Source organism: Cervus canadensis, chromosome 24, assembly GCF_019320065.1.
Source record: "Cervus canadensis isolate Bull #8, Minnesota chromosome 24, ASM1932006v1, whole genome shotgun sequence".
Lineage (NCBI taxonomy): Eukaryota > Metazoa > Chordata > Mammalia > Artiodactyla > Cervidae > Cervus > Cervus canadensis.
The window spans coordinates 15490637-15517008 of record NC_057409.1 but is presented as its reverse complement, the minus strand read 5'-3'; the positions used below and the strand labels follow the sequence as shown (position 1 = coordinate 15517008).

Here is a 26372-nt window from a genome sequence, read left to right as displayed (position 1 = left end):
GGTGCATGAGTGGAGCAGCAAGCAGGCCCAGGTGGCTCTGGTTACTAGAGGGGGGCCCAAGGCAAAGGCTGACAAAGAAGGAAGGTCCCCTTAGGGGACCGAAGGACCTGGCAGAATGTGGGATGGCCAGTGAGCACACTTTGAGCATCTCCAATACTGGTTTACTAATGAGAGAGCCAAGACTCAAAGAATTACACTAGGTTTCCCAAATCACACAGTGTTAAGACCCCCTATGTCTGTCTCTTTTGTTTTTCTAGTGGTAAAGGCCTTTTTGCAAATCAAATCTTAACCCCAATCTCCAATATGTAAAAATAGATCAGGTTGTATTTTATTAACATAAACTTTTTCCACATTTAAATGTGTAACAACCTTACACCAGTCACAGTGACTGTCAAAGATTTATAACAGTTATGAGATCAAGTAATGAAAACCCGTGGCCTTCTTTTTATAAACTCTTCTGTTTTTGTAATAAATTTAAGTTTACAGAAACGTTGCAAAGATAGTACAGAGAGATCCCTTATACCACACACCCAGCTTCCCCCACCCCTTGCTAAGGTCTGACATTACCATGGTACATTTGTCATAACTGAAAAGTTGACATTGGAACATTGCTATTAACTAAATCCATACTTTATTTGGATTTCCCCAGTCTTTCCACCAATTATCTTTCTGTTCCAGGGTTCAGTCCAGGGTACCACGTTGCATTTAGTTGCAATGACTTTCTTTTCACAAACACTAAAACACAAAGTCAGGAAATATGTTACATTCTCAGATGTTCAGCTGTATGATTGAAAAAAGATACTGCTTTGAACACTTAGAAGAAATACTAACTATCTGTAAAAAAGGTACTAACCTCTGGACTGCAAGCGTGCAGGGCGAGCAGCTTGCTACTGAAATGCTATACTGTGCTTAGTCGCTCAGTCATGTCTGACTCTTTTTGACCTCATGGACCTATAGCCTGCCAGGCTCCTCTGTCCATGGGATTCTCCAAGTAAGAATACTGGAGTGGGTTGCCATGCCCTCCTCCAAGGGATCTTCCCAACCGAGGAATGGAACCCAGGTTTCTCACATTGCAGGCAGATTCTTTACCATCTGAGCCACCAGGGAAGCCCAAGAACAGTGGAGTGGGTAGCCTGTCCCTTCTCCAGGGGCTCTTCCCAACCCAGGAATTGGAACCGGGGTCTCCTGCATTGCAGGTGGATTCTTTACCAGCTGAGCTACCAATTGGTATAATTGTCTGGTAATGCAGTGCAGAGAAGAACCCAATAATGCACACTCAACAAACTCGATTTACTCTATTTTACTCAGCTTGGGCCACCATACAGTATACCACAGACTGAGCAGCTTAACAAACATTCATTTATTTTTCACAGTTCTGAAGGCTGGAAGTCCTAGAGGAAGGTGCTGGCCAGTTTGGTTCCTAGTGAGGAATCTCTTCCTGGCTTCTGTAGGGCTGTGTCTTCACAAGGCTTTCTTTCTGTGTGTGTGGCAGGGCAGGGAGCCATGAATGACCTCTCTACTTATAAGATCAGGGCCCCACCCTTATGACCTCATTTAACCTTGATTACACATAAAGACCTCACCTTTGGGAGGTGACTGTATTGGGTACAGTCACATTGAGGGTTAGGGCTTCAATGTAGGAATTAGGGGCTGGGGAAGACATGGTTCAGTCCACAGCCTAGTCCAAATACTGAAATTATGTGAAATCTTTACAATTTAATCCTGAGACAATGTGGTGTTAAAATTTTCTCCATTTTTATAGTACATTTATGCAGATTAATATGTGTTATTTTGCAAAGCACTCAATACATGCAAGAAAATGTTAATTATTTAAATCACTTTTGAATACTCATTAAACAAGTTAACAAAGAAAATACAGTGTCATCTGAACAGATGGTATAAAAACAATAGCAAGAAAAGGTTTTCAAAAGTAGGTGCCTTATAAAAAGCTGTTGGGCTTCCCTGGTGGCTCAGTGGTAAAGAGCCTGCCTGCCAATGCAGGAGACATAGGTTCAAATTCCTGATTCAGGAAGATCCCACATGCCGTGGAGCAACTAAGCCCATCTGCCACAACTATTGAGTCTGTGCACTAGAGCCTGTGCTCTGCAACAAAAGAAGCCACTGCGATGAGAAACCCACACACCACAGCTAGAGAAAGCCCACACAGCAACGAAGACCCAGCACAGCCCCCAAGATTAAATAAATAAATAAAATTAATTTTTATAAAAAGCTATTACCAGAAGCCTTCAGGTGGTCATTAGGTATAATTAGGTCATTAAGCATACAAAAGATGCAGCATCCTTCGGAATAATGCTGAGTAATGCCATATAGTTATTAACATTTTTTGTTACTGGTGTGGGCTTTTCCATATCAAAGGTTACTGTAACATACTAAAACAGAATAAATGTTCAAATACTCTTCACACAGAGTAAGATACCACTGGGGTTTGTTTTGCTTTTGCTGAGGAAGAATCTTGACTAGCTGACTTGACCTCAGCTAGTGCACAGTGGCTGCTCCATTACAGTGTTCCCTGTGCCTGACACCGCACATCCAGGAGGCCTGCAGTAAGTGTGTTGGGTAAATATCTGTTAATGCGGCCATTTTTCGTTCAGAAGGTGGATGGGAGTCAATGAAGATGTCATTAATCAAAACTATGGGAGAAAGAAAAGATTTAAAGGCAGGAGGGAGACAGTCAGAAGTATCTTCAGGACATCCAGGAAGAGCCACTCATTTTGTCTTTGGAATTTTAGAGAAAACAAATAACATTGCAGGATGGCTGTAAATCATCATTTGAAAGTATGTTGAAGAGGATTTCTTTTTTTTTTTTTAATTAAAGAGGGTATACCATTGAACTGAGATAGTTATATCCAAAAGTACAAGTCATTCTTGAGTCTTGAACTTCAATTTTACTATATAGTAAATGTAGTAATTTTTTTATTGCTATCATGTATTTTTCCCTGTATTACCAGTTCTCAGCTTTCTGGTTCATTTTCTCGTGTAATGTTAAAGCCTCATGGAAAAGTATCAGATAATTGGTCTTTCTGCCGAATTTTTCAGGGAAAAGAGCTTCCACCATGTTCCTCTCACTCTGGAAGCTCAGACTATTCACCGGAAGGAACCCCCTGCTCTGGGCTGCTTCTCTGCTGGCGGGTAACTGCTGCAGATCGGGCAAAGCCGCTCATGGCCTGTTCCCTGTCCACAGGTTGTCCCCATGCTTCCCAGGCTGCTGTGTGAAGAGCTGTGTAGCCTCAATCCCATGACCGACAAGCTGACCTTCTCCGTGATCTGGGCGCTAACTCCGAAGGGCAAGGTAAGGCCTTAACACATGTGTCCCTTCCGTTCGGTGACTCCCTCATAAGCACCCACTGTGTTCCTGGCGTTGGTCTGGAGCCACGTGGTGGGAGGATGAGGGCAGTGTAGGAGCCTCGCCGGTGAGGAGGACAGAGGAGAAGCACTGTCAGTCTGTTTAGAAGGCTGAACCTCAGTGGTTTTCATGTGTCATGTGAAGGAAGACACTGTGTAAGCAGAGTCCCATGGGGGAGGCCTCCATGGAAGGCAGCAGAGGGTGTCTATGAAGGGGACAGTGGGCAGGCCCTGGCTGCAGTTAGGAGAGCAGGCTGGGGTGAAGGGGGTCATTTGGGGAAAGGGTGGCGAGTTTGGGTAGGTGAGGTGGACTCCAACCATGGGGACCTGCAAATGCCAGGCCCCATGAATGATGGCTATTAGGCTTCCTCTGAAGTGTCATGAGAAAGGAGACATTTTAGATTAGTGCTGGGACTTCCCTGGTGGTCTAGTGGTTAAGAATCCCCCTGCCAGTGCAGGGTACATGGGCTCAGTCCCTCGTCCAGGAAGATTCCCCATGCTGCAGAGCAGCTAAGCCTGTGTGTGCCAAAGAGCCTGTGCTCCGCAACAAGAGAAGCCACCGCAATGAGAAGCCTGTACACCGCAACTAGAGAAAGCCCGTGTGTAGTAACGAAGACCTAACACAGCCAAAAATAATTAAATAAATCTTTTTTAAAAAAGAAAGACGAGTGCTGCATCATGGTGCTGTTTGAAGAGGAGCAAAATTTGCACAAGGTCGTGCTGTAATTAAGGCCCAAGGCAATGAAGCCATGGACTGAGAGCAGAGGGGAGCAGGATGTCAGCAGCCATTCCCTAAATTTAGGGAGTGAATGAGATAGGTAAATGAAAGACGACTCCAGAAGAAACTAGTCCCCTCCCCCACAACAGAAGCAACGCTGAACTTCTGAAAATAGGGTAATGATTGGGTGAGCTGTGGTGCCGGCTTAGAGCAGTGCTGCACAAGCACTGAAGCTACTGTGGAGACCGAGTAAGAACATGGGAACTGTTTATGCTGTAATATTAAATAGAAGTTAAAAAAAAAGATATTTAATTATAAAGAGGTTCCAAATAAAGATGGAGGATCAAATGCCCACATTTACTTTCATTCCCTCCCAAAACCTCACTAAAACAACAGTGAAGAGATTTTTTTTTTAAGACATAAACCCACAAGGACAAAGAGAATGGGAGAGGAGACAACAGCAACAAAAATTTGGAAGCCGAGAAGCAGATGGATGAGTGTAACTGACTTAGCAGTCCCGAGAAAGCCAAGTCCTGAGCCAACAATAGCGAGAGCCAAGAAACAACCCAGTTTACACAGAGGAACCCTGAAGAAGTTCAGAAATTAACAGCAGCAGCTATCGCTGGTAAGTGGGGGAGAGCTGGGCGAAGAGGAGACTCACTGTGTTGGTCGGAGCTTTACTTTAAAAGATTGTCGCTTCCATAACCTAGGAGAAGATCAGAAATTTGTCCTCGAGACAGGATAAAGGAAAGGATGCTGAACTCGGGGGGGCACCAAACGCAGCTGCGGTCATGACCCACTGGGGGAGGTTGATTGAACGCTGGCACACCAAACATTAAGAGGCCCATCTTTTCTTCCCCACCAACCTCAGAATTCTAGTAGCCAAGCCTATACCCTTGACTCAGAAGATAGGAAAAGCTTTCTCTGAGGAATCTGAGTGGTGAAGAAGATTTAAAGATTAAAAACCTCAAGGATTTCCCAACCAGAAGCTCAGCTGTATTTCCCTACAGTAAAGCTTGCGGACAATAAGCTCCACCCACTCAAGCAGAGCTTTTTAGGATTTCACTAAGAAATCAGCCTTTTTGCATTTCACTTTCCTGTATAGAGACAAGAGGAAAGCCTCTAACATGGAACAGGAAAACCAAAGTAAACAAGAGGGGAGCAACTGGAACAAAACAGGCTACACAAGGAATGGAGGAGGAAATGGCTACCGCTCCAGTGTTCTTGCCTGGGGAATCCCAGGGACAGAGGAGCTTGGCAGACTACAGTCCATAGGGTTGCAAAAGAGGCAGACAGGACTGAATGACTAAACAACACATAAGGAGAAGAAACTTTTTTATATCTTCAGAGAGTTCCTTTTTAAAAGAAAGTATCTGTACTACAGGATCTAGGTACTTTGATAAAGAAACATTCAGAAAGGGGGGAAATGGAGAAGGCACTGGCGACCCACTCCAGTACTCCTGCCTGGAAAATCCCATGGATGGAGGAGCCTGGTAGGCTGCAGTCCATGGGGTTGCAAAGAGTCGGACATGACTGAGCGACTTCACTTTCACTTTTCACTTTCATGCATTGGAGAAGGAAATGGCAACCCAGTCCAGTGTTCTTGCCTGGAGAATCCCAGGGATGGGGGAGCTTGGTGGGCTGCACACAGAGTCGGTGGGGTCACACAGAGTCAGTGGGGTCACACAGAGTCAGTGGAGTCACACAGAGTCGGACACGACCAAATGACTTCACTTTCACTTTTCACTTTCGTGCATTGGAGAAGGAAATGGCAACCCACTCCAGTGTTCTTGCCTGGAGAATCCCGGGGATGGAGGAGCCTGGTGGGCTGCCGTCTATGAGGTCACACAGAGTCGGACACGACTGAGGTGACTTAGCAGCAGCAGCAGCATATGCATATAATAACTGTGAATTCACATGTTTAAACATTTTTATAATTTTAAATACACTGCAGTTCTTGCTTTTAACGATGCTCGAACTGATCCATCATTAACTATTAGAAGCTTCAAGTTGGTCCCAGAGTTCTTTTGACATTATCCCTGTCATCGTTTTTTTAAACTACTTTTGGTAGTGGGGTCAGTGTGGGTTGGGGGGGGAGTGGGGGAGGGCAGGCGGGGGTGGTAGCAGCCATCCTTAGCAGCTTGCAGGACCCTAGTTCCCTAACCTGGAATTGAACTGGGGCACAGCAGTGAAGTCCTACCACCGGACTGCCAAGGACTCCCTATGTGTCATCTTTGATATTTACTTACTTCCTGAAGAGACAGAATAGTCTTAACTTATCCAACATATTTCCTTCCCTGTATCTAGAAGAAGGCATATCTTTAACAAGTCCTTATTTATGTAATATATAACTGTATTCACAGTCAGCACTATGGCTGTTAGGGTGCTCAATGTATTGTCACTGTTTTTAAATGTTTTAGTTGAGAGAGATCGGAAGTATGTTGTTTTTCCTTTTTGAAAAATATAGTATGAGTTCATGATGATGCTTCTGATGCATAATCAGGAGGATTGTTTTTAAAATTAAAAAAAGAACTACCTTGATTTCAACAATCTTACCTGTACTCTCTGTCTTCCATTGTCCTCATTGCTATTCTCAATGAAATAAACATAATACTCATTAACTGTCTTTTATAATACACACAAAAAAGTCTTGGATTAAAGCTATGAACAATACCATCAACCATGTGCTATCAGACATAATCATCAACATAAGGGTCTTTGCAGTACTTTTATATTGTTCCAAAAAAAAAGAAAAAGAAAAAAAAAAAAAAAAAAAAAAAGAAGGGGAAAGGAGCTCTTTTTTAAAAATTCCATTAACAGCATGAGATTAAAAACATGATAGAAGAAATGAAGTCTCAGGGCTCAGATTGGAAGATAAAGTTGAAAAGTTGTCCCAGAATAAGACAGAAAAGAGAGGAAAAGTAGAGCACCAGTCCGAGATATCCAGCATCTATTCAGTGACCATTCCAGAAATAGGGAACAGAGGAAGAGAGAAGAAATCATCAACAAGATCATTCAGAGAGATGCCCCATCACTGCAGGATGTGACCCTCCAGGCCGAAAGAGCGTACTGCCCAGCATGGTAATGGGAACACCATCTCCAAGCCACATTGTCATAAAATTTCAGAGCACTGAGGACAAAGAAAAGATCCTATAGGCTTCTAAGAAGAGGAATAAAAAAAAAAGAAAGAGGCTCATACAGTAGATCAGAACTCAGAAAAAACTTAAGACTTTTTAATTAAAACCCTAGAAGTTAGATGACAATGAAGCAAAGTTCTCTAATTTATGAAAGACTGTGACCTCCATGCTAAAATGCTGTACCTAGCTAAACCATCGATATAATGTGAGAGTAGGAGAGAACATTTTCAGACATGCAAGGTCTCAAACAAAAATTGTTCATCTTCCATGCCCTTTCTCAGGAAGCTTTCACCGAAAAAGTAAATCAGGAAGGAAGAAGACATGGGACTCGGGAAACTAATAAACCCATACAATAAAGAAGTGAAAGACTTACCTAGATCACAAGTCACCAGACTTCCTTGTTGGGGACCAGTTAGTAAACCTGTTTTTGGTTTTAGAGACCACGTGGTCTGTTACAGTTATTCATGAAAGAAAACTATATAAATAATGTGAGCAGGCTGTGACCCACTAAAACTTCCCTTAAAAACAAGTGACTGACTGGATTTGGCCCACAGACCATAATTTGTTGACCTAGATGATGGTGAAGAAAATTCCCAGGGTACCAGCTCTATGCAGATGCAGAAGACAGGGGATCAGATTGGAGCAGGTCAGAAGGTGACCATCTGCAAGTCAGGAAAAAAGCTTGCACCAGAAACTGAATTGGCTGCCATCTTGGTCTTGGATTTCCCAGCCTCCAGAATTATGAGAAAGAAATTATTCAAGCTCCCCAGTCTGTGGTATTTTGTTATGGCAGCCCCAGTAGACCAATACCACATCAACTTGAACTTTTATACTGGGTTACATTAAAATCTATCCATCTGTTTTACACTTTGAATGGATCTTTTATTCATGCATGATTTTTTATCCAGTAGTCATGTATAGCTGTGAGAGTTGGATCATAAAGAAGGTTGAGCACCAAAGAATTGATGCTTTGAACTGTGGATTGCAGAAGACTCTTGAGAGTCCCTTGGACTGCAAGGAGATCAAACCAGTCAATCCAAAAGGAAATCAATCCTGAATATTCATTGGAAGGACTGATGCTGAAGCTAAAGCTCCAATACTTTGGCCACCTGGTGGGAAAAACTGACTCATTGGAAAAGACCCTGGTGCTGGGAAAGATTGAGGGCAAGAGGAGAGAGGGGCAACAGAGGATAAGAGGGTTGGATGGCATCACTGCCTCAGTGGACATGAGTTTGAGCAAACTCAGCCATGAAGGACAGGGAAGCCTGGTGTGCTGCAGTCCATGGAGTTGCAGAGTCAGACACAACTGAGTGACTGAACTGGGTAGTGTTTTCAGACTAGTAGCCTGATTTTTTAAATGTGGACACATTTCATTACATTAAAAAGTCACATTTATTAGTGTCACTACAGATCCTAGACAAGTCTTTAAGTGTTGGAAAACATGTATCATATGTCAGATATAGGGTTTCCAAAATTCTAATTTTTATGACAGCTTGAATTTTGTCATTAGCAATGAACAACGTTTGTTGTTTTTCTTGCGTGCCAGATAACCGTAGTGTGTCACTCTTCCTCCAAGTAAAAATGGTGTTCTGTAAAAACAGCTGGTCAGTTCACCTCACTACTCAAAGTATGTAAATGCTTTTTTCCCCAAGACATCGTCATACTTGGCCATGCTGCTAAGTGGAAAAGACAAGTACACAAGAGTTGACCCACAGTAAAAGCAATAAAAGCAGTTAAGTTCCTTACCGCTTCATCAGGAACATGCTTAAGTGAAGTAGGTTTTTTATTTCCTGTGAGTGTGAGCCGGTGATGAGACCCTGACCTCTGGCAGCACTTGTTGCTGTTGTGTGATTCATGCCAAGGCATCAACAGTTTTCCCCACCAGTGTTGCTGTGCCATCAATATAAATGGAACATACACAGAAAAGGCCACATGATGCCTTAGTATTAATACTATTATGAAAATAGTTTTGACCTCATGGATCCCTGAATGGAGTCCACAGACCGTACTTCGAGAACTGCTGTTTTAAATAATCGATGGGAAGCTTGCGGTGGATTAATGTACAGAGCAGACAGAAAAACCAACCACATTGAAACAAGACAGTTACTGATTTCAGTAAAAATAAAAAGCTGTATAGGATAGATTAGTAACCCGAGTATTTACATAGTTGTAATAGTTAATTCTCATAGTGATGATGTAATTTTATTGGGAGGATGAGGGCCTGGGAATGCTTATGTGTGTTTGGTTGGGGGAAGGGAACATGTGTGGCAAGAAGAGTTAATTCGCTCCTTCTATAGTGAAAAGTTTGTGAATGATGCCTAAAACTGAAAAATCAAGAAGTAATCCAGCAGATTGTATGGAACTGTGAAAGTAAATACCAAAATAATCTACTGAGAGGTGACAGTGGTTACCCCTGGGGAGGGGCAGAGGACTGCTGTTCTTCCTAACAAGCCTTTAAAACCACTTCACTGTTTGAACTGTGGCCACTTTAATTTTTTTATTTTTATTTTGAAAAATTTCAAATATACATGAAAGTGCAGAAAATAACACAATAAATCTACCATCCCTATCTCCTAGATTTAACAACTGTCAACATTTATTTTCTTTGTTAAAGCGTTTTAAAGCAAACCATGGACATCACGTCATTTCACTCATACATATTTTCATATGTGGCTCTAAAAAATTTGGACATTTCCTTACATAACCACAATGCCATTGGCACACCTAACAGTTAATATTAGTGCCTCGGTGTCATTTAAAACCCAGTTCATAATTGCTTTTCCCAGATCGTTTCCAATTGATTCATCCACAGGGGAATCAAAACAAGTTACCTACATAACATTTGAGTTTTGTGACTTTGAATATCTGAAAATAAGTTCCTTTTTAAGGGTTAAGAAGCAAACATTATCTGAAATATGAAGAAAGAAATGTGAAGACAGTAGGCCAGCAATCATATTTCGGTGGAGGTGGGAACTTGCACGGGGGAAAAAAATGAATGGAAAAAGACCAGAAGGAAATAAAATAGAATGCCAGTAGTGGTTGTATTTGGGTAGCAAGGCTATGAGTAATTTTTTCTACTTTTTTCATTTTCTAGTGTTTTTTGAAAACATGTATGACTTCCATATTTTTATAAATGTTTATTTTTGCAAAAGTTTAACTAAACAGAAAGATAAAAGCTTGAAAGTTATAGGAAAACTAACTTGAGTCAACAGAAAAGAACTTTGAATCTGAACTAAGCCTGCCAGGGTCAGACCCAAAAAATAAAAAGCTGCCTGATCTAATGAGCTTCTAAAATACGAAGGTCATAAAAGAAGCACTCAGAAGAGGCAGACTCTGAAAACTTGGTTAGTCTGTAGGTCTTCTGTCAGAGGCAGTGTCTGGTGACCAAGCCTTCTGGCACAGGGGGCTGGAGAGCAGGTGTGAAGGAGGCACAGGGTCCAGGAAGGGATGCTGGGCCTCTGGCAAACCCAGTCAAAGAGGAAGTGTGAGGCTTTGGACCTGGGACAGTTGTGGAGCGAGACCCACTAACCACACTCCTTATGCTGTAGTCAAACAGCCTACCCAGAACGAGAGGCCACACGGTGGGTTGACCTAGTCAGTTAGTCCTGGGGTGTAGCGACAATAAGTGTCTTCCTGCTCACAGTCAAGATACGTGAGAGTTCAGATCCCAGACTCATGTCCAGGAGCTAGTGCTTGTTCAAGACACTGGCAGAGGAGAGCCTGAGTTGGTGGGGTTGTTGTTCAGTTGCTCAGTCATGTCCAGCTCTTTGAGACCCCATGGACTGAAGCACGCCAGTCTTCCCTGTCCTTCACCACCTCCCAGAGCTTGCCCAAACTCATGAGTTGGTAGGGAGGGGTGGGAAAATAGATGGGGTGGTTCAGGGGGCCAGAGAGAACTTCCCAGGTGGTGCTAGTAGTAAAGAACCTGCTTGCCAGTGCAGGAGACATAAGAGACATGGATTCAATCCCTGGGTCGGGAAGATGCCCTAGAGGAGGGTATGGCCACCCACTCCAGTATTCTTGCCTGGAGAATCCCATGGACTGAGGAGCCTGGTGGGCTTATGGTCCATAGCGTCTCAAAGAGTCAGACATGACTGAAGCGTCTTAGTACAGGGGGTCAGAGAAGGCCGGTAAGGAGGAAAGCAGCATGCATCAAGAACCCAGTAAGCCTGAGACTTGGTTAGTACACAGTGGTGGTTTCTCATGGTGCAAGGACTTGGACCTCGAAGGAGCCGGGGCAGGGCCAGCAGCATCAGGCATGGCTGCCAATCTCCCCTGGAGCTGAAGTGGAGAAAGGTTTTGTTTTTTTCCTTCATCTACTGGAATGCCTTACTTTGTAGAGCTATAGAAAGCCTATTCCAACTGTTTTTAAACACCCAGTAGATTTTTTTTAAGTATCTATTAGGAAAACTTGGTGTCATATATGTTAGTACTTTCCTTAAAGCCAGGGTGCAGGTTTTTAGAATGGAAAACTCTGAAAGATCTGGTTTTTGGCGTGTTTCTCACATATTGGTGGTAAGAGTGTTATCCTCTGATCTAGATAACTATGATTATATGTTTTCCTAAGGGAAACACACCCAGCTGAACCTTGTGCTTTGGAAGTCCAGCTCTGGACCCGTGAAATCCACTCTGACCATGTCAGCTCAGTGACTCATATCTGGTCACCTCCAGTACATCTGTCTCACTGGGCACCAAGCTCCTACAAAACAGAGCCCATGTCCATGGGCCCTGGCTCATCAGAGGCATCTCAATTTGAAGTCACCTTTGGGGAAAAAACACCAATGTTACACTTTAAAGAAGGTCACAGACAATGAATCTAACTCAATACCTAAGTCCTAAAACCTGGGAACCCTAAAATGTCAGGTCAGAAGTCAGAATAATAAAGGAAGAGTCTCACGGTTACAGTAGCAATCCACAGCCTGTGTCTCCCACAGCGTACCTGGCCTGTGCTGTCTGGCTCAGTCAGAATGCAAGCATGTACTCCGGGGGGCCCAATTCAGCCCCAGTCCATGGTGCACCCCTTTCAGCCACTTATGTAGCCCCCAGCTGAGGGGTCATTGTTGACTCTGGTCGTCCTCTGACCCCTCACCTCCAGGCCAGCAGTGAGTCACCTCAGCTTTGTCTCCAACACCTGCAGATTCTGTCCTCTTCCTCACCACTTCCAGCGCTGACTGCTGCCTCCGAGCTGCCACCCCCCGACCTGGACTCCAGGGACCTCCCAACTGTCCCCCGAGCTTCAGCTCCTGCCCCACTTCATCTTCTACCTACACAGCGGTCCAAGGGAGTCTTCTAAATCAGAAATCAGGTCTCGTCTCTGTCCTTTTTAATGACCCTTCAGTCTCTCATTCAGACTAAAATCTAAGAAACCTTTAAATTGGGATTTTTTTTTTCCTATTCCTTTTTTTCCTCTGTCTTCTCTGCTAGAAATGCATGGATTCCAGAGAGTTCTTGGGACTCAAGTCTCTTCTCGTTCCTGGACCATCTGTACTCACATGGGAAGAATGGCTTTTAGGGTGTGACCGAGCTCTCCGCTGTGTGGCAGCTCCCTAGCCCAGCTTCCGGGACCTGACCTCAGCGGGGGTCAGCCCTTCTCAGCCGCCACCTTAGAACACCCTGCAGGTCACTGGCCACTCCTCGTGGCCCTGGGGAAATGTTTCCAGTCCGCACCTAACACCTCTTTCTGAACAGCAGACATTGTAGGGGAACTGGGATATGCCAGTTTAGGCTACCTTTTTTCAGCTGGACCTTCAGTGCTGCTTAGAGGAATCCTTTTATTTGTTGCTTACGTATTTGTTTCAAGCCTTTATTCTCGGACATCCTGGCGGTCCAGTGGTTAAGATGGCGCTCCCAGCTCAGGGGCATGGGTTCTATCGCTGGTTGGGGCGGATCTCACATGCAGCATGTGATGGCAAAAAACCCCCCAAAACCCCAAAAAACGAATAACTTTGCAGTCAATAATAAAGGTAAATAAGTGAAATGGTATTAAAAAAAACTTTATTCTTGGTTCTGGCTTACAACTTTGTTTCCATTCTTCTGTACTTCGAGACCAACCATTCCCCCAGGTGACTTTCAGTTTTCCTTCTGGGAAACCAGAGAGACCAGCCAGCTGGGTCTGCTGAAGTTCCTCCCTTCAGAGAGTCATCCTTCCCCTCTTGTGATGCAGAAAAAAACACATTCCTGTTCCAACCAGAGGGTAAGCCCTCCGTCCTCCAGATCTGAAATGGCATCAGCATCCCTCTGAACCACTCAGATCCTCAGTCTCTAGCCCACCTCACCCCTACCACATCCCAGCAGTTCTAAGTGATAACAGCTCTACCTTTGCCAAGCGTCTCTCATCAGTCCTTCCTTTCCTGTCGCCACAGTCACTGTCCCTGCCCAAGCCCTCACCATCTTCCCTGGTTGACAGAGACTATTCATGGCCTCCTCATTCCATTTCCCCAGTGGTGTTAGGTGATTTTTAGAAGCTGAATCTGGCCCCATTACACTACTAAATATCCTCTTAACAGTGGGACAATGGGTTATGATTATCCACAAAAGTCCGTAATCTCCAGAGCATGACCAGCGAAGACCTCCACCAACCCCTCCTCGCATTGCATGGCCATCCTTCAGCCCCTCAACCTCTGCTGACTGGTTCATTTGGCCTCATACAGAATTGTTCCACTGCTACTGAGACTTTGCATATGCTTTTTGCACTTCCTAGAGTGTCCTTCCCCTCATCCCTGCTAACACGAATCCTACTTATCCTGTGAGACTCAGCTAAAATGCCACTTCTTCCATGAAAGTGTTATTATTCCTTCATTCATTCATTTAGTAAATACTCATTGAAGATTTGCTGTGTTGAGACACTATACAAGGTGTTGATGATACAGGAATTAAATATGCACCAAAATAGAAACAGTAGTTAATTCCCAATGGTGGATTCATAGGAGATTTTTTTTTTCTTCTCCTTTTCCCACATATATTTTTTAAAACGTTTTCTGCAGTGAATTGATACTGTCATTGTAGTAAAAGTAAGATTTTGAGAGGTTTTTTTCTGTTTTTTTTTTTTAAGGGGGGGTGGAGAGATATTGGAGTATGTTTGTAGGCTGCATAGGAAGGTGAATCGGCGATGTTGCTGATGAGGAAAGAAGGAACAATGCTTGGAACCAGGTCATAAAGGAAAGGGCTTCCCTGGTGGCTGAAACGTACAGTGCAGGAGACCCAGCTTCGATCCCTGGGTCGAGAAGATCCCCTGGAGAAGGAAATGGCGACTCACTCCAGTATTCTTGCCTGGAGAATTCCATGGACAGAGGAGCCTGATGAAGGAAGTGGAAATTTCAGGACCTAAACTCCGGAGGGAAGATTAGCTCCCACTAGGAGGATGAGGACCACAGACTTCTCAGCGCAGAGAAGGTGCAGCGTGGGGTCCCTGCTGAAATCTGGAAAGGAGGCAGGCTGGCCTCTCTGAGAATGTGCTTAGATGGGAAGACCCCCGCCCTCCCTGTCAGAACCCATTTTCCCATCTTGCTGCCCCTACAGCACCTGTCAGTGCCATGTGTATATAGATCTATCATCCGACTGGACCTTAACATCATTCTTAATTTTTTTCAATCTCTTCTCGTCATACACAGCACAGGGTCAAAAGCCCAAAAATGCTTAAATATTGCTTCATAAAGTGAATTGCATATCCATTTTCCAGGGCTTCCCTGGTGGCTCAGTGGTAAAGAATTCACCTGCCAAGCAGGAGACATGACTTTGAACCCTGGGTCAGGAAGGTCCCCTGGAGGAGGAAATGGCAACCCAGTCCAGTATTCTTGTCTGGAAAATTCCATGGATAGAGGAGCCTGGCGGGCTACAGTCGATGGGGTCACAAAGAGTCGGACACTAGTTAGTGACTAAAACAACAACATACCCATTTACACAGTTCTGTTCAGCCTGCTTTATTAGAATGGTGTTTCCTTGGTAAGGCGTTTTTATCGCAGCAGCCTTCTCAGCACCCTGAGCCGTATCCTGGGGTTGAGGAGGGTCTGACACAGCTGCCCGAGTGTCTTCCCCCCACTGCCTTCCCTGCTCACCCTGCTGCTAACACACCGGCTGCCACCCGTGGAAATGCTATAGAAGTTGAAAAATAAAACTATGATCCTCCTGGGTCATCTTGTGTCTGCAGCAAGCCCACAGAGCCAAGCGCAGGACTGTGTGACTGGGGGCTGCAGGTCATGGTAAAGAAACAGTGCTGGGTTTATGTCTCCTCCTAGGACACTGCAGGGGAAATCTTGCCTAGTCAGCTCCCAGTGAGAGAACATAGCTCTCAAGGCTGATTCTGAAAATAATAGAAAAGTTCCCAGAATATTCATTTTTAGTCCTTAGCAGAGCAGGGCAAAGTCGCTTTATTTCAGACCTATAGAGATAGCCTGGGACCAGAGGAGCCTTTGGAAGAACTCTGTTGTGTTCTTTGTGTCCTGGTTTGCTAACAAAGATACCAGGCAATTAGAGGCTGACCTAAGGTCATTTCAAGGTAACAGCAGACCTGAGCACAGATTTTGCTGTGAATCCTTGAGTTTAAAGTAAAAATTCAAAATAAAATATTTTCAAGACATAACAAAACAAGACATGTATCATTTATAGGATTGTCGCCGCTGTTGTTTAGTCACTAAGTTGTGTCCGACTCTTTTGCAAACAAAAAAAATATTTTTTTAAATCAGCCTTTCCTGCATTTTGAGGTTACTAATCATGAAGTTGATTTAAATGTAAGGACTTGGGCTCTGAGGTTAATAAACAACGTGTTGCTGTGCTGCATGCCTTTAAAAGAAGGATGGACCTCGTTTTTGGAGAAATGACTTCGTTTGGTCTTTTTGGAAAGCTGGGACTGAATTAGCCTCACTGGCTTTAGAAATCTGTGATTCTGTTTTTCCTGGGTCTTTCTGAACCCAATCTTTAGAAGCCTCCTCCATGGCTCTCCGGTGCTTTCCTCTCATTTGTCCCCCTCCCCCACCTGCAGCTTCCTTCCCACAGCCCCCAGGCCTCCCAGCCAGTCTACCACCTCCAAAGATTCCTCCTGCCCCCACCCGCCTCGAAACTGTCTGCAGTAAAGGGAACACTTTTCAAAGACTTCCCTGGCTTCCCTGGTGTTTCAGATGGTAAAGAATCTGCCTGCAGTACTGGAAACCCGGGTTCAATCCCTGGGTCAGGACTATCTCCTGGAGAAGGGAGACTGGAGAAGACTCCTCCAGTAGTCTTGCCTGGAGAATCCCATGGACAGAGGAGCCTGGTGGGTTCCTTGACATTGCAAAGAGTCAGACGTGACTGGGTGACTTAACACTTTCCAAAGACTGCCCAATTGGGGTCCCTCATCCTCTGTCACAGGAATGGAATTCTCGTCTTTTGACCACATCCTGCCTTCAGACTCTCGTGCCATTTCTAAGGTTTACAAGGCAGACACTTGAGGGAGTTTCCTTATTTCCTTCATCTTTGGCTTTGAAGTTTAGACCTTCAGGTCAAGATGCTGGAGGGGAGTAAAATTTGCCATCCCAGGATATCTCTTGGGTTTCCCCTCATAGCTCAGTTGATAAAGAATCCGCCTGCAATGCAGGAGACCCCTATTCGATTCCTGGGTTGGGAAGATCCCCTGGAGAAGGGATAGGCTATCCACTCCAGTATTCTTGGGCTTCCTTTGTGGCTCAGCTGGTTAAGAATCTGCCTGCAGTGCGGGAGACCTGGGCTCAATCCCTGGGTTGGGAAGATCCCTTGGAGAAGGGAATTGCTACCCACTCCAGTATTCTGGCCTGGAGAATTCCATGGACTCTATAGTCCATGAGGTTGCAAAGAGTCGGACAGGACTGAGCGACTTTCACTTTCACTTTCAGGATATCTCTTGGGCATGTGGATTGTTTCAAGCTGAAAACAATCAGGACCCAAAAGACTGAGGAAGAAACTCTGACTTTATCTTCACTGTCTAAAGAATGTAGATAGAGGACCTGCTTCTAAAAGGGAGAGAGCTATCATCACAGATAACTCTAGGATGGACTAGGTATGGTAGACAGGAGGAACCTTTCAAAATCTGTTGGTTTTTTTTTTTTTTTTTAATTCCTGTGTATGTCCCATTGTCTCTGCCTGGTCCATACATTGTAAACATTTGTTTACCAAGTATTTGCTTTTCCACCTTCATGTGAATTTCCTTCCTCCCCTTCTAAGTCCTGAATCACTAGCTCAGCATCTTCTTTTGTCATTAGTTGAAGATGGTATTTAAAGTGAAGCTTTCAGCCATTTTAGTGAGTTACTCAGCTTTCCTGAGTCTTTCCCATGTTTTATTTGATTTTCTCCTGTTAATCTGTCTCATGACAATTTAATTCTTAGACCAGAAAAACCTGGAAGGGTAGAAAAAAATTTCTTCCTCCCCAACAATAGGAGTAGGCCTGATTATAGTCTGAGGGACAACAAACTAGGCTGGTGGCAAGTGGCCTCAAACTGTAAAAGAGAACACAATTGACTCCATATAAATTAATCTTCCAGAAAATTATTGTACATACACTGCCTTATAAACTAAAACTAGCAAACACATGGCCCTCTGGTACCCGTGCTCCCTCCTAAGCTTCCAAAAACCAGGTTTGCCTCTTGATGGGTGTTGAGCCAAAAGACACCACCAATCCAAAGAGTGGGAGAAGGAAGGATTTATTACTTGCAGCAAGTAGGAATAACATGGGGGATCTTTCCCAAAGCGGTGTCTCCCCAGAAAGCAAAATTGGAGAAGTTTTAAGCTAGGATGCATACAGACTCCTAAAGGGGCTTCAGCCAAGGAGGTTTCAGCATAGAATTGGGGCAAAAGTTGATAGAGGCCACATGATAGTTGATTGAAGTCACAGGCATCAGAAAAGGTCAACATCATCATTCATAGGTCCCAGTTAATCTGGTAGTTGAGCATTATAAGGGTGGTTGAATTTTTGCAAAACAGCTTCGGGCTAATCTTTACCATTGGAACAGAACTAGGAGTCTTTACAACTGATTTATTATCTCCAATCTGGTTAAGTTAGCTCCCTGGCCTGGTAATAGCTGTTTGTTTTTACCTTCTTTCGTTCCCTTAAAAGCAACTACTGAGACCCATTCTTCTGCAAGAGCAAGCATTTTGGCCAGGCTCAGATCATCGAATGGCTTAGGCCTGAAGTTGTTTCTCTTATTTAAGAAAGTCGTGTGTGGCTCACTACCTCCAGGGACCCCTTCCCAATCTACTTACACTGCACCCCCGACACTGAGATATTTCACTCTTCTTTCTTGAGGGGCACAGAGCCAAAGGTCATTCTTCTTTAACTACTTCCTGCTGAGAATGGGCATTGCAGTCTCCCTAGTTAGAGTGAAGCTCTCTCTGCTAGAGCTAGAGAAGTTTGGGGGTCCACAGAGTAGTGGCTGAATGTGCATAGCATTATTCTAGCAGGTGTAGGGAGGCACAGCAGGAGAGGCAGTTAACAGCAACTTTGCAACTTCACTGGCAGAGTCTTGAGCCAAGAGCCCCCTGACCCAAACCATTTTCTCTAAACTGGGAAGAGGATCCTTCAGAGGAGATTTAATTTTTTTTCATATGCATCATGAGGTGACTCACATTAGAAATTCATCAGGTATAAAAACCAGCATTCAGTATGTCTTATAAGTTCCTCCTTGAACAGCTGTTAAAATATCAAGGGCCATGCAGTTCTAGAGGATGACTTTTTGTATCATAGAAACTTCCAAGTTCAGCAGATTGACAGCCTGATTACTATCGTTGTAAGTATTGTTCTTCCTGAGTAAATTTCACAAAGCCCTGTGTGTGAATGATGCTGTCCTCTAGTTTTTTTATTTTTTAATTCATTTTTTCCCTTAATAGTAAAAGCAGATATACATTCAGTAGGCCACTAAACAGGCCACTTCGGTCACTATAAACTTTAAAGTAAATCATGTATTGGCTGGAATGGCTTCCCAATACCTAACTCAGTTTGTGAAAATTTATTTTTTCACTTTTCCTTTTGATTGCAAATCTCTTGGTAGGTCAGATTTGTCCCTCAATGATTGCTGCCTGGCATCCATCATGTCCCTTGGTGCCAGGCCTCCTTTTTGTTTATAAATAGTGGCCTAGTTGTCCCTCTTGGGGGACAACTCATCAGATACAGTGAACAAGCTCAGAGGTATGTTAATACGGAAATATTTTATAAGCTATATGTTGTATCAGTTATACTGAATTGTCACACAGACATCATACATGTGCTTTTAGCAGTAGACGTAAAGCAAGCAATGATATTTGTTGTTATATGTCACACAGTAGTTATACTCTGTGACGGTTTCACTGGATAATTTCCTTTAGTTTTGTTGTGCGTGCACTAGTTAAGAGTACTTGATAAGGCTGCTGGGAATCTAGAGTCTTCCATCTTTAGAGGAATCAGGTAGAGACAAAAGATTAATGTCTCAATCCTACCCTCAAAGGTATAATTTACCAAGTTGGTGTAGGTTATAATTAGCTTAAGGGGAAAGGTATCCTTATATCTGGAAAACAGATTAAAAGCCAACGATATTTCTTTGGGAAAGATCCCCAATGATCTCCTTACTTGCCGCAAGTAATAACTCCTTCCTTCTCTTGCTCTTTGGCTTGGTTGCATCTTTTGGCTCAACATCCACACAGAGGCAAACCCAGCTTTTGGGTAACAGGCGCAGCTGGGCCACGGCACGAGAGGACACAGCTAGGTCTAAATGGGAGTGTGTTGCTGACAGTGTCTTGTCAGCATCTTGTCACTTACTCTTTGATCCTACCATGGTCTTCTCTGTTCTTCTTTAAGAAGGGACCTGTGCCTCGCTCTGTCACCACTGGCCTGGCTAGGAGTGGGCCCAGCAGAGGAGACCCCTACTTGCTCCTCACGAGCCGTCCCCCTCACTGCCTCTGCCCTCTGCAGTCGCCAGCACCTCCCCATCACAGACATATCGCCATTGGCCTCTCCTCACTGTCTTCGAGCACTGCCTCTTTCTGCCCAGTTTCTTTTTGGATACGTTTCTCTTGGTACCTTTGACTTTTTTCACCCCTGGGCCTTCCCTACCCCAGGGGGGTTGCCTCATGTTCACAGTAAGAAGAGGCAGAAATCCATGCACCCCCTACCCCTGATCATCGCAGCAGCCTGGTTTTGTTCCAATCAGGAAAATGTTTCTTCCTATTACGTTTTGTTTGTTTTTAATGAATTATAGTTGATTTACAATGTTGTGTTATTTTCTGGTGTGTAGCAAAGTGGTTCAGCTATATATATATATAGATGGAACTGAACTGAAGTTTTTCATCATAGGTTATTACAAAATATTGAATATAGTTCCCTTGCTATACAGTGGGACCTTGTTATTTATCTATTTTATATACAGTAGTGTGTATCTGCTAATCCTAAACTCGCATCCCTCCCCTGCTTTCCCCTTTGGTAACCACAGATTTGTTTTCTGTGTTTGTGAGTCTGTTTTGTAAAGAAGTTAATTTTTCTGATATATTTTTTGAACCAAATAGTTTATATACAGAAGCCCAAAGCTGTAGTGGAAGTGATTTTGTATCTAATTACTTAAAATTACAAATTAACCCCATTAGCAGTTTTTTGAACCAAATATTTCTTAATGAGACACTGACTTTTTTTAGAAGATTAAAATTTTAAATACATTTGAATGGAAATTAATAGTTTTCAAATGATATGGTTTCCTCACGACTTTGTATCTATTAAATAGAAAGTTGATATTTTATTTTCTTTACTTCACTGTCTGTCTCTTTTGTGACCTTCAGCAAGATATAATAAATTTTGAGTCTTTAGCACAGATCTGATCCTGGCCGCCACTTAGGAGTTAGCGTGACTTTTCACAAATCCCCAACCTCTTCTCTCAATGTAAAATGGGCCAAATAACATACTCCCAGGTGTGTTGGACTTCCTAGGTGGCAAAGAACCTGCCTGCCAATGCAAGAGATGTAAGAAATGCGGGTTAGATGCCTGAGTCAGCAAGATCCCCTGGAGGAGGGCATGGTAACCCACTCCAGTATTCTTGCCTGGAGAATCCCATGGACAGAGGAGCCTGGTGGGATATAGTCCATGGAGTCACAGAGAGTCAGCCATGACTGCAGGGATTTAGCATGCACGCACATCCAGGTGTGTAAGAGAGATTTGAGAGGGTCGGAGGTGTGAGAGCTCTGCCACCAAGCAGAGCCAGGTGGTCTGTGGTGTCAAGCCACTTCCTGTCCTACCTGGTACCAGAAAGCAGGTCTTGAGGTAGACAATATTTTCTCCTTTCTAACTAGGTTTTTTTTCCCCAGCCGGATACCTTCAGTGGATATTGGCATGCTGTTTAACCCAACATCCTAAATACCAGTGTCCTAGAGTGTATGCGGGAAGCTTGCCGCCTGCAGAAAGAGAGTGACCCAAATCCTGTGATGAAATGAATGGCAGAGGAAGGCCATGATTCTTCTCTGAAGGGTTCTGTTTACGAAGCTCCTCGTGGCTTTTTTGCTTTTTCCATGAAAAACTCTTTGTCCTTTTGTCTTCTGCCACTGGCCCTAGTTACAAACGGGGCGTTGATGTGAGTCCAGTTTCCAAATTGGAAATTAATGAGGTGTCCCATCCAGAGAGGCCTTCCTCCTGTTCTGTAAGGCACGCTGGCCCCGGGAACCGACACCCCCGCCCCAGCCAGGTCTCTGCTTTCCTGTTGACCTTCAGTGGGTGAGGGGGTCGTGGGCATCCTTGCCACTCCACCACAGTGTGGTTTCTTGGCCTGAGAGTTTTTTAAGTCCGTGTGTCAGGTGTGACTTTCAGAATCAATGGGTTGTTTTTAAACTGCCTGAGCGTCTCTGGGCCAGGAAGTTCTTACTGGCCCTTCAGAGCTCCTACTTCAGCCGTTCGTATGTTCAAAAAGAGGGTGCAGATTTTCTGGAATGGAGGCATTAAGGGAGGGGAGGCCCAAGTAAGGTGACAGAGTTGTGGGAAGCTTCTCATCAGTGCCGAGTCCCAGGTTTGCTGGTGTTTGTGTTGTCATTGACAGATAAGGAGACAAACCGAAGGGGCAGTGGGGCCAGCGAGGAAGAAGAGGCAGCTCAGACTGAGCAGTGCCACCCTATGAATGGCTGGCAAGTTTTGATCAGGAGTGGGGGATTTCAGGTTTTGCCAAGTTACAGTGAATATGTTTTAAGAACTCCCCGGGATTCAAAGTGGCCCCTGGTCAGGGCCCAGCACTACAGAAGAGGGTTCAGAGGGAGCCACTGAGCTGTTTAGACCCAGGATACATGGATGTCGGGGTGGCAGAGTATCTAGGAACCTTGTGAAACTTACCTCAAAAGTTTGTCCATAAATACTTCAAGGGAGAGGGCCTGGAGCTGTCACTAGCTTTTTAAAGTAGTTCTTGACTCACCAGTTTATGTGAAAATAGATGCCCAGTCAGGGTGATCCAAGTCTCTCCACCCTGTGTGCAGTGGTGACCCTGGGTACATATATAAGGCTTTCCTGTGTTTTCTAGGAAAAGGGGACAAAGACCCCAAGAGGCCAGATACCCTCTGACCCGGATGTCTGAGGGAGTGTGTGAAAAAAGAGCAGTGGAACTGAATGAAAAGGGACATTTCCCCAAGCTAAAGACAGACTGTCCAGCAAAATGTTGACACACCGAAGGAGGAGGATTGACTGACTGGGTTTGGAATGAGTTGTAGAAAAGGAAACAAGCTGCGTCTCCAGGGGAAATCTTTGCGACCACAAGAATGAAGAGGTCATGGCCCCGTCATCCTAGAGGAGGTTGGAGCAGCTCCATGAGTGGGAAGTTTTCAGGAAATATGGCTGTGATGGAAGGACAAGCATGGGCTGACCTTGAAAGGGGCTCTTCTGGGGACCTGCACACACTGTTTCCCCCACGACTGCTGGACAGTTGCTGTAATTGCCCCTACAATTTCTCCTGCATTCAGTGCATGCACGCGTGCACACACACACACACACACACACAGTCTCTGGAATTGCCTCTACAATTTCTCCTATGTTCAGCACATACACACACTCACATCTCCTGAGAGCCAAGGTCAGGACCTGCTTGCCACAGCAGAAGAGTCATCAGCACACACACACACACACAGTCCCTGGGATTGCCTCTACAATTTCTCCTGCATTCAGCACACAGACACACATCTCCTGAGAGCCAAAGTCAGGACCCGCTTGCCACAGCAGAAGAGTTATCAGCATAATATTTTCAGTTGCTTGTATTTTGAGATGAGAGTAGTTTTTGAAATAATTTAGAAAGTATATTTTGAGGGTTTCCTTTTTTTTTTTTTTAAGAACATTAAAGTCTGATATTCCAGATCCAAGACTCTTCATAATAAGGCTCTTTGCACTAAACCAAAGAAAAATGTGAGTGGTTTTTATTGTTCACTTCCCTGTGCTTCATGGCTGCCGTTTTAAAGAGTAGTGGTTCTTCCTTCAAGGGAAGGACAGGGTGTCAGAGGGGTCTCTCTAGCTCTTCAGGTAGGAGCTGTGTGCCCTCGAATTCTCATGGTATGGACAGCTTTGGGCTGGGCCCTCCCCGCTCCCCACCGGGGTACACCTAGTAACCCTTCAGACAGGTATTTTCAGGAAGCCTTGTCTCTGGAGTTGTGACTGGAATGGTTTAGCTGGTAAAGGGGGAAGAGGGCAGGGGGTGCTCAGTCAAAAAAAAAAAAAAAAGCTGGTGCTCGTCCCTCCTCGTTTCCTCAGTCTCTGTAGAATGTGTACAGATGAATGGCTGCGTGAACGAAAAACCTGAAGGGAAAAAAAAAATTCTCCCTCACAATCCATCCGTCTCTGCAGATCCTCGCTGAATGGTTTGGCCGGACCATCATCCGCTCCTGCACCAAACTGAGCTACGAGCACGCGCAGAGCATGATTGAAAGCCCGACCAGGAGAATCCCGGAGAGGGAGCTGCCTGCCATCTCCCCCGAGCACACGTGTGACGAGGTGCACCGGGCTGTCTTGAACCTCCACGGAATCGCGAAGGAGTTACGCAAACAGCGGTTTGTGGACGGCGCACTGCGTCTGGATCAGGTCAGTTGTTTCCTGTTTTCAACGCCGCCCACAGACCTGACTTCCGCCAAAGCCCAGTGTGTGCGAGATTTAGCATGGCAGGCCTGGGGCTTGTCCCTCCGTCCTTTCCTCAGTCTCTGCCCTTAGATAGTGTCCTCTGAGGCAGGCGGGAACTGCCTCCCTCGTGACCCCACAGACACCCGGGGCCTCATGACGTGAGCCCGCTGGTCCTGTGACAGAAGCCTCTTCCCTCAGCTCAACTCTGGCATTTCCTGGAGTCTGCCCACCCTCTTATTTATTTCTCTTTCCACAATCCCTCCCTGAATGAACCCCTGTATTCTTATTTTAACTTATTCGTGTCCGACTCTCTGTGACCGCATGGACTATAGCCCACCAGGCTCCTCTGTTCACGGACGAGAATACTGGAAGTGGGTAGCCATTCTCCTGACCCAGGGATCGAACCAGGGTCTTCAGCGTCTCCTGCTTTGCAGGTGGATTCTTAACCGCTGAGCCACCAGGGAAGCTCATTTCTTATTTGAGCTATCAGTTAGATGCTGAGAACACCAACATTAGTTTCTCCATCCCTGCCCTTCTTCCCCAGGCCCTATGCCTGCCACCCAAAACTCCTCACCTGGCGCTTGCTGTCCCTTCTGCCGGACACAGTGACCAGCGCCCACAGTGAGCTGCACACGTGGACTGTGTTCCCTTCCACCTCGGCTCCCTGCAGGGGAGCTGTGTGTTTCATTGGTCACCCTTCTTTACCCCCATCCTGGCTATGCTGGTTGTACATGTTATAATTACACACTTTAACTGAATATTAGGTACAGTGATCAAATAAGAGCATTTAAAAAGGCTGCCGTTCCTGTGAAAACTAAGTTAAATGGTTTGCAAACACTTGATGAAGATGAATCTTCAAAAATTGTGCTGTTTGGGTGTGATAACTATAAAAAGGAGGGGGGAAAATCGTAAAATTCAAGAGGAACTTTGTACTCAGATTACATTATAGATATCTAAGCTCTCTCTTTTAACGAAACAAAAATTATGTTATAGGCAATGAAGTATGCATAGTTTATCAGAAAAAAGTATGTAAAAATCCAACTAGCATACTCTTTTGTAAAAGTGAGTGTGAAGTGAAGTCGCTCAGTCGTGTCTAACTCTTTGCCATCCCATGGACTGTAGCCTACCAGGCTCCTCCGTCCATGGGATTTTCCAGGCAAGAGTACTGGAGTGGGTTGCCATTTCCTTCTCCAGAGGATCTTCCTGACCCAGGGATCAAACCCAGGTGTCGCGCATTGTAGGCAGACACTTTACCATCTGAGCCACCAGGGAAGTCCTAAAAGTGAGTGGATGTGCATTTATATAAATTTGTTGTTATTGTTCAGTCACTTAGTCATGTCCAACTTTTTGTGATCCCATGGACTGCAGCACGCCAGGCTTCCCTGTCCATCACCATCTCCCGGAGCTTGCTCAAATTCATGTACATTGAGTCAGTGATGCCATACAACCATCTCATCCTCCGTCATCCTCTTCTCCTGCTTTCAATCTTTCCCAGCATCAGAGCTTTTTTCCAGTGAATTGACTCTTTGAATCAGGTGGCCAAAGTATTGAAGCTTCAGTTTCAGCATCAGTCCTTCCAGTGAATATTCAGGATTGATTTCCTTTAGGATTGACTGGTTTGATCTCCTTCCTGTCCAAGGGACTCTCAAGCGTATTCTCCAGCACCACAGTTCAAAAGCATTATATAAATTAAGTTAAACAAATGTTTAGTTATGTATGATTCCCCTCTTCAGTCAGCTTCTGGAAAAGCTAACCCACTGCCACTTCAAGCACATCAAATGAGAGAGCTCCGTTACACCATTTTAGAGACCCTTCCCCATCAGATCGTTATAAAATTGGATTGAATTAAATATGTTAAATACTCTGTAAAAAAAAAAAAAAAACCCATCAGTGATCTCAACTTGCATTAGGAGGTGTCAGTGTAGAAGAATGATCACAGTTTCAGATTGCTAGTGATCTGTTGGCATGTGTTAGAATGAGAATTTTATTGCTGAAAATAACTATTTTTTTCAATTATTTTTATTGGAGAATAGTTGATTTACAGTGTTGTGTTAGTTTCTGCTGTTCAGCAAAGTGAATCAGTTATACATATACATATATCCACTCTTTTAGATTCTG

General features: G+C 44.5%; 1 protein-coding gene across 4 annotated transcripts in view; it reads left to right on the top strand.

Annotated features, from left to right (window-relative positions):
• Window positions 1-26372, top strand: part of DIS3L2 (DIS3 like 3'-5' exoribonuclease 2) — a 354056-nt gene that overhangs the window by 242568 nt on the left and 85116 nt on the right. For all 4 annotated transcript variants that reach the window (XM_043445967.1, XM_043445970.1, XM_043445968.1 and 1 more), the window contains exons 12-13: window positions 3203-3310; window positions 23985-24218. In XM_043445967.1, the coding sequence (XP_043301902.1) occupies window positions 3203-3310; window positions 23985-24218 (342 nt within the window). The remainder of the gene's footprint in view (window positions 1-3202; window positions 3311-23984; window positions 24219-26372) is intronic.